Source organism: Sycon ciliatum, chromosome 12 (assembly GCF_964019385.1).
Source record: "Sycon ciliatum chromosome 12, ocSycCili1.1, whole genome shotgun sequence".
Lineage (NCBI taxonomy): Eukaryota > Metazoa > Porifera > Calcarea > Leucosolenida > Sycettidae > Sycon > Sycon ciliatum.
Genome location: NC_088654.1, coordinates 23,637,696 through 23,646,771, shown reverse-complemented (window position 1 = coordinate 23,646,771; position 9,076 = coordinate 23,637,696). Strand labels below are relative to the sequence as shown.

At 45.7% G+C, this 9,076-nt stretch overlaps 1 protein-coding gene across 1 annotated transcript; it reads right to left on the bottom strand.

Annotated features, from left to right (window-relative positions):
* Positions 1–6,087: 6,087 nt before the first annotated feature.
* On the bottom strand, positions 6,088–8,662 carry LOC135828539 (slit homolog 3 protein-like). The gene has a single exon (XM_065340982.1). The coding sequence runs from the start codon at positions 8,649–8,651 to the stop codon at positions 6,801–6,803; it is 1,851 nt and encodes a 616-aa protein (XP_065197054.1). The 5' UTR covers positions 8,652–8,662; the 3' UTR covers positions 6,088–6,800.
* Between the last annotated feature and the right edge of the window lie 414 nt (positions 8,663–9,076).

The following is a 9,076-nucleotide window of genomic DNA, read 5'->3' as shown; positions in this document are numbered from 1 at the left end:
TGTGTACGACTGTTCATTTCGCGTTCCCTGCAAGTTTCGCGTCCAAAGTTGCGAAAGTTCGTGCGAAGGTTCGCGCTTCATGACGTGGAACGAAAGTTTGTACGCATTTTCGTTTTGGAGAACCTCTCTAGTGTTTCATACGAGACCAGTCAATGAGTCGGTGTGGCTTAGAATCTTTCACTGTAGAAGAAATCTATTCGTATGTCTATTGGAGAAAAAATTGTATTCACTGGTTATAAAATAGGTTACGACAAACTCACAGAATAAATACCATCGGTCCCTTGGTGTTCGTCCTAAAGAGGTTCGACTGGATATCATTCATACTCACCAAAAGATGTGTAAGATTTTATTATTATGGAGTGCCTTGTTTATCTCTCAGTACCTCCAACCATAGCCTTGCCCCTTTTATCCTCAGGATCAGTGTAGTTGTTGGAACAAGGTGTCGGACTCAGCAATGTATTTGTTTACATTTTAATACATGTTTATTGTTCCTCCTTTGCTGTGTTGTTTTAGAAAATCGTGGACTGACAGTTTGAAGTCTTTGAACTACTTCCAAAAGTTGTATCGACATCAACAGGGTTACGATTTCAGTGCAATATGATGCAGGATGACCGTATCACGATAACCCATGATTATAAACCATTATAAACACGGAATCAACAAAAACATCTGCGACACGCACCTGGTTACATTTCTCAAATAAATCTGATCGAGGGTGGGGAAATCTGAAATATCTGAAAGGCAAGACACCTTTATGACAGAGTCATGAAATTCTGCTACAGCAACATGCATAGAATGACCTCCGTATAAAAAAAAGTATCACCACGGTCCACCACTACTTGCATGTTTCCCCGCAGAAGAACATGCTTGTGCCATTTTCTGCAAGAAAAGCTTGCACATCAATGCGTATAATACGGTATTGCAGGCGAAGCGCCAGCACCGAAAAAGAGCCCTAAAAGTTGCACTTTTATTTTCCAAATCCGACCCCAGGCCCGGGAAATTTGAAACTCAGCTCAATATCGCCAAAAAGAGACTATTTTATCCCTTGCTCACAAGAGCTTCCCTGGTGGTATCGTCTTGCTCCGAGGCAATGTTTGGGAAGGTGCGGGCATTAGCTGCCCTAAGTTTCGCGGAAAGCTCCAAGCGACATCATTTTCCTCGCTTTCTCGCCAGAGTTTTCAAGACCGACGCAACTCGTCGTCAAAAAGTACTCAGCGTGGATTTCGTGCCGAATTCCGCCCCAAACAATTTAGGCTGACCTCTCGCCACCAATCGAACCCACTGATATGTATCTACCTATACACGAGCAATGGTTTGAGCCCAAAGAAGGACAACTTCACAACGAGCACACTTTCTGAGGGTAATATTTTCTATGTATATCAGTATTAGAACACCATCAAGACGACAAATTGACCAGCAGAAAGACAGAAAGTTGCACTACAAATACATGCATACAGCAGCTGTATAAACATAAATAATTGAACAGAAAACTATGTAACTGGATCCCACCAAAAACAGTAAAGCATCCCAAATAGTATGCGCATACACATATACATGAAGGAAGGCTATGTTGCCACCATACACTGGCTACGCACACGGACATCATTCTGGAGAGCTGAGCATCAGCGTGCGCACACACCCACACACACATGTGCATGCACGCGCGCACACCCACATGCGCATGCACACGGGCGCGCGCGCGCACACACACCCACATATACACATGCACGCGCGCACACTCCTGCCCTGTGCTGTCGAGCCACTGCCACAAGGGTTGCGTGGGCCTTGAAGGCACCGGAGAGAGAATAGGAGAACGCAGTCCCATAGATACACACGCACACACACACACACACACATGTACACAACACGTGCAAGTACACACGTGGCAGCTTACTACAAGAGAACCACACAAGTTCACATGTGGGCGCGAACTGTATTCACAGTTGGTCATACTGTCTTGGGCATATGAGGGAGGAGCAGGAGAGTGAGTGATTGACTCAGACACAATGCGCTTCGACATGCTAGCACATGCACCGGTTTCGGACAGTGGCAGAACGTGACGGAGAGAGAGAGAGAGAGAGAGAGAGAGAGAGAGAGAGAGAGAGAGAGAGAGAGAGAGAGAGAGAGCACCAGCGTTCCAGCTCAAGCTCCAAATTTCTAGTTGCTTCTCCTGGTCACAGTAAACACAGAACAGGGCTCAGGCAGTGCCGAGGAAGTGCTTGTACTTGGTGCAGTGTCGTGAGCAGGATAAACTTCCAACATCTCTACACAGTGTAGCTCTTCAGGCGCACACGAAGACTCAGAAACCGGAATATACTTTACATGATGATTGAAAGTCCAGCAGCACAACAAAACTTCCAAGGACTGGTTTGGCACTAGCTTCCGTCTCATTGGCGTGCGCCCAGCCAGTTTTGGAAAGAAAGAGTAGACGTTCATTCCTCGTTCAACCTGCAATGAACTGGAGACAACACAAACCAACAAGACGACGATGGTTATCATCAGCTCATGTGTTCACCACCGCAGTGCTACCATTCACTTTCCTGCTCCAAATGCACTACCAGGCTGCATGGTACTACTGTCGAGGACATGGAAATCCGGTCGCACGTATAGCGGCCCCAGGGCGCTGGCCATGCAGCCGTAGCACGGTTTATCATGCGCTGCTGATGGTCGCATTGGATCAACATGTGCACTGCATGCAACGTTCTGTACGTGCTGAGGGTGCCGGCCCCGGTCAATCGACTGGATTTCCATGTCCGCGACAGTACGATGTGTCGATAATAGACCGTGATTTGCATTTTCCAATGATTAGGACTGGTATTATTTCTATTTTTCACACTTAGAAAGAAAACAAGGGGCAAGATTTGATATGGATTATGTGGTTGTTGGCTATGTCAACATTTGAAAGAGGGTTGCAACCGTGATAGCACTGCAACATGAGTTTAAACCTACGTATTGCATGGTATACTCAACAGTTGGCGAGCAGAGAATTTCGTGCCGAATTCCGCCCCAAGGTTGTGCACAGCAAACAACTTGATATATCATTAGCCCTACCCTTGTGCTATACGTACCCGTTGTGCCGATCGAGCCTGAGCCCTCTACTCGACTCCACGGTCCAATGACATTCGGTCATCATGGCCAAATTCAAGTCACTCAAGTGTTGAGAAGTGTCTACGTCGTCGCACACAGCATGTGTCGACATACAAAAATATGTGTACGATAGAGAAAGAACTACTGAAGAGCAACCAACTGGTTTCAGCATTCTCCTTCAAAGGATAGGTCGGTGGCAGAGGGCCAAAGCCGGACAATAGTTGGAAATTCTCAGCGTTGAATTTCTACAGGCTGTAGATACCTGGAAAAGCTCGATTTCCCGCCACGGAAAATAAAAAAGTCTTGATTTGGGGTGCTGGCGCTTCGCCTGATTGATATGATGTGAAGGCCATCATTTATATTATATTGATATTGTACATGTAGGGCATTGATTGGTGACAGAAAAACAAAAGAAATTATAGCAATAAAAACTGCTTTATGGCAGTTTTCTAAAAAAAGTTATTGTGTTCTAGTCCATGGACCCCGTCTAAAAAGTAAGAAATTAACGAAATGTGATAGCTGAAAATTAAAATTTCACACAAAACCTCACAATAATCACACACAGAATGAAAAGCTACATGCAGAAGACCTTTTCCCGTCGTGATCCTCTTTCATATGCATGCATGTTGCCAATTGTTGGTGCAGTACAAGTTTAGTGTTGAAAGCAGCATTTCAAGTGTTGTGATTATTGTGAGGTTTTGTGTGAAATTTTAATTTTCAGCTATCACATTTCGTTAATTTCTTACTTTTTACACGGGGTCCATGGACTACAGTAGAGTCGCGCGCCCAAGAACGTTGTTTCCAAGGGGTTAACCTGGGACGTTCTTATTTTTTCTGCAATCTGGCTGCGTTCTTGTAGCACGTTCTTAGAAACAATCCGTACTGGATCATATGTATTCCACAAGCTGCCAGAAAACCACCACCGCCGTTCTTAGCTTTACTGTAGGCTGTGGTGTTCTTAGAATTTCAGGCTGGACGTTCTTGGGCTCCGCGTTCTTCAGCGCGCGACTCTACTGTAGAACACAATAACCTTTTTTAGAAAACTGCCATAAAGCAGTTTTTATTGCTACAATAGAGGTTGTGCAGGCAGTTGCACACTCTTGGGGTTATGTACATGTACTCTTGATATGATGTGAAGGCCATCATTTACATATTGATATACGAGGGCATTCCATTGATTGGTGACAGAAAAAACAAAAGAAATTATAGCAATAAAAACTGCTTTATGGCAGTTTTTCTAAAAAAAGTTATTGTGTTCTAGTCCATGGACCCGGTCTAAAAAGTAAGAAATTAACGAAATGTGAAAGCTGAAAATTAAAATTTCACACAAAACCTCACAATAATCACACACAGAATGAAAAGCTACATGAAGAAGACCTTTTCCCCTCGTGATCCTCTTTCCTATGCATACATGTTGCCAATTGTTGGTGCAGTACAAGTTTAGTGTTGAAAGCAGTATTTCAAGTGTTGTGATTATTGTGAGGTTTTGTGTGAAATTTTAATTTTCAGCTATCACATTTCGTTAATTTCTTACTTTTTAGACGGGGTCCATGGACTAGAACACAATAACGTTTTTTAGAAAACTGCCATAAAGCAGTTTTTATTGCTATAATTTACTTTGCAATTGCACAATACAGGTATAATAGCGGCATGCACATCTCAAGCAGGTCTCAATACCCGGGGCCAGAGCTCTCAATACCCCGGTCCAGAGCTCTCAATACCCCGGTCCAGAGCTCAGAGCTCTTTAACACCAACGTCGTGCAGATGTTGCTTGGAACTCTGAGTTTCACTCTGCCCGATCATCAGGCCAGTGCTTCCCGAATTGCAACCGACCGCTCTGACTTCTATTCAATTTTTGTTTTGGTATGATGTAGACAAGACCTGGGAAATAGAGTACCGTATTTCCCCGATTGTAAGTCGCATCCCTATTTTCAGGTCCATGTCATATCGTTTCAATACATTCATTTCAGTAAAATAATTATCATACTCGATTGTAAGTCGCAGCCCCTTTAGCCTAGTTCACATTCGACGGGGCGCGACGGGACGCGACGTAAGGATCGACGGGAAGCAACGGGACGGTCTGACGGCGTCCAGTGTGAACACCAGTAACGGGAACGCAACCGTACTACCGTACAGATCGGGAAGCGACGGGAAGAGTTGGATCGGTCCAACTTTTCAAACCGTAGACGGGCGTAGACGGGGACGCAAGCGTACAAAACGGCTGCAATTCGAGTGTGAACAGGAGACGGCGTCGTGCGCCGACTGCTCCCGATTCGTACTTGGAAATTTTTAGAATTTCGAACACTGCGCTTCCCATGATAACTCACAGAATGGCTAGCACGACTGGAGTTGAAATTTTAGAGCAACATAAGATCTCATGTCACTTATCGTATTTAGGGATAGTTCAGAAGCTTGACAGACGAACTATTCCATCATTTCCTGGGGCTATTATTTGAATGCCACAACTTTCAGGGCTAATTTTTTGGTCTTCATGAAAAACTGGTATTGTGAACTTGGTTCCGCTTCTTTCGAGGAGAAATAATTGAAAAGAAGTCCCAAAAAACGAGAAAATAGGTCCGAAAGTCACCCCGTCACGGACCGTGCCTTATGACTCGCGCCGTTCGACGTTGAACGTCGCAACGACTGCTGCATGTCGTGTCGTACGAATCCGGTACAGGATTTTACAGCTCACCCCAGCCCGCCCGACAAGCCCTTACGTCCCGTACCGTCGGCGTTGCGTCGAATGTGAACTAGGCTTTTGTTGGCCCTGAAGTTTAGTGTAAAAAGGTGCGACTATAATCGGGGAAATGGAGTAATTCTGCAAACAACCTGGCACTAATGTAGTAGGGGTGAGGCGTCCTGCAGCTTCATAACTCAAAGAGAATTGGTGAGCACACGTGCTCATTCCCTGGGCACTGCAAATTCACAACTCATTTCATTTCACAGAATCTTGACAGAACCTGGCACTGTTTCCTTCTAACTTACAAGTACAGTTGAACATCGATTATCCGACCACCTCTGGGCAGACAACTGTCAGGCGGTGTTCAGATAAGGCAAATGTTCCGGATAAGAAACATGTACATGTACATGTACGACCTTTTTACTTTTTAAAATTTTCGTATTTTTTGAATGGCTCACTACATGCACAGTGCGTACTCTACGGCACGTGCGCCCAAAAAAACTGTTACGGATAACCGAATGGTCGGATAGTCAATGTGCGGATAATCGATGTTCAACTGTAGTTTTAAAGGAATCACAACGGCCCAGCTTGCAATGAAAGACAAAGACAAAGGAAAAGGAAAGACAAGAGCAAACAGGATGGGAGGAAAGAAAAGGCCAATACAGAACAAACTGGACAGTAATTGACCAGGGCTGCACAAGGTAGTGGAATCATCTTCACTTGTTGCCGCTGGAATTTGAGAGTTTCTTGGAGGGTGGAATTTGTCATCACATCACTAGTGACAACATGCCAGCAGTCTGTTTCGACTTTCAAATGCTCCAGAGTCCTGATACACGTCTGATATCCCTGATGAGCAGTAACATCACACAGCGGTCTGTCAGTACTGTCATTAAGTAAACAACAGCAAGTGAGACGCTGCACTAACGTCCCACACATGATTGCCATTGGTCCGTGCTCTTAATGCCGCGAAAATCTTGGAATGCTTTCACGATCCAGCACCTCCGTCCGGGACCACATGCGATATTACAACTATTCACATCGCACGGTTTGTTGAACTGGCCAGAGTTATCATCACATTTGCATTCTTTGCTTGTACTTCATAGATTTCGCCACGATACGCGGAAGATTTGTGATACTTGCATCCTTTACCGCAGTCACACTTCACATATTGACACTGCGGCCCGCTGTGTTTACCCCAGCACATGCATTGCCCACTCTCCAGTGTACCAGCATTATTGCAGATGGATTCACACAGCTTTCCAGTATAGCCAGTACTGCAATTACAGTGACCCGATGTTGAATTGAAATTTCCATTCTTGCAGTGGAGTATTCTGTTTTCACAACGCTCTCCAGTATAGCCAGTATAGCAATCACAGTGACCCGATTTGGAATTCAATCTTCCATTCACGCACAGCTTAAAACAAAGCAGGGAATAGTGGTTAGAAGGAGTGGCAAAGGATGAACCATCTAGTAGCCACTGTTCAGTAGTTTTATGTTCCAGCAGCACTATGCGGCTGGGAGATGTCGAGTACAGTGCTCCAAGCCAGGACATTCCACTGACGGTGTGACCAAGAATACTGTTTAATTCCCTTTTAAAGTCATCATGCATAGCCTTTAGGATGTTCATGGGAGGGAAATAATGGCCAATTGAGTGACATGCCGTCTCACCGTGCTCTGGTGTGACCTTGCGGGCAGCCTTGTGCAATCTGGCAATGGAGAAACCCTGACCTGTGCTGATCTGCCAGAACCCGGAGCACAACACATCGTAGCGCAAGTGAGGGGAAAGTGTATGCTCTGGTGGTACAAGACTCACACTTCTATGCTGATGGACGTCGTGAAGGTAAACGACGCGCGTTTTTAGATGAATGTGTGATGTCCACAGTGACAGTCTTCTTCCAAAGCTATGCGACTTAAGCATGAGCATGAGTAAGTCTTCCACACAGGGTCGATTCTCCATGGTGAATGCTTCGAAATTCATCAGATCGAATCCTCTTTCCACACAAGCAGATTTTGCCGGTGACAAAGCCATTGAGGAGTTGAGTGCAACCCAAGAGCTGACACGTCCCGTTGTTGTTGATGTACACATGGTCTGGGCTTTGTTCTCGCATCGTGACCCTGTAAATCCTTTGCGACAGCGACACAGGTGAGTACCTATACAGGAACCGCCATTCTGGCAGTACCCTGCCGTACATAGACTAGTCTGGCATTGATCACCTGCCCAGCCGACTTGGCATTGGCAGCTATTAGTGCCCACGCAGGAGCCCCCGTTTGCACACTGCTTCGCGCACGCACTCTGGCCACAGTTTCCTCCTGTCCATCCTGGTCGACATAGACATTGGTCAGTCTCACTGATGCAGGTTCCACCATTCAAACATGCCTGCGTGCATCCCACAGGTTCCGTACAGTCTTTTCCTGTCAGACCGCGAGGACAGTAACATGTTCCTGAAGAACAGCGATCTGTCTTGCACTGTGTACCACGGTATCTGGGTGGACACAGGCAATCTCCCCCGGGGTTGCAATATCCTCCATGATCACAAGAGCTGAGATATCCACAATAGCGTCTGCAGATGGGTAGAGACAAGCCGAATGCAAGGAACGCCGTTTGGCAAGTTTGCTTCCTTTGTTTGTACGACTCGTAGTCGTAGGCCTCGTCACCGGTAGCAGCACGCACATCAAGCAACGTACAAGCCGCCAAAACTCCAATCACAGCCGTCAGCAAAGTGAAGGATGGGAACACAGGCCGTGACATTGCCATCGTGCTCATCATCTTCTGCGGGTAATTCTTATGCCAAACGATTGCAGTCGAAGAGAGGAACATGAGCAGACGGAAACCAAAAAAAACATGCCAACTTTCAGGCCCGAACAAGACCAAGTACGTGCGCATGCGCCGCAGTAGTCCCCGCAGCCCGCGCGATATGTTTAGGCAGGGTAGCGGGGTCCCACGCAACTAAAACTGCACAAAAGGCGGTGCTGTGTCATCTCCCCAAGTCCCTGTACATTGCAATAAAAACTGCTTTATGCCAGTTTTCTAAAAAAAGTTATTGTGTTCTAGTCCATGGACCCCGTCTAAAAAGTAAGAAATTAACGAAATGTGATAGCTGAAAATTAAAATTTCACACAAAACTAGGCCTTGACGGATTATGCTAGCAAAAATTTTCGCATAATTCCTACCAAAATCGAATAATCGCATAATTCGAGGCAAATTACATACGAATCGCATAAATTGGAATAATCCGCCTGTTCGCATCAACGGCCTTAAAGGCCGATTCACAATACAACTTTCTGCGACGCAGACAAGCGACTTGCGAC

Excerpts from the sequence above, each read along its gene's own strand:
- LOC135828539 (XM_065340982.1), bottom strand. The coding sequence starts at position 8,651 with ATGCGCACGTACTTGGTCTTGTTCGGGCCTGAAAGTTGGCATGTTTTT.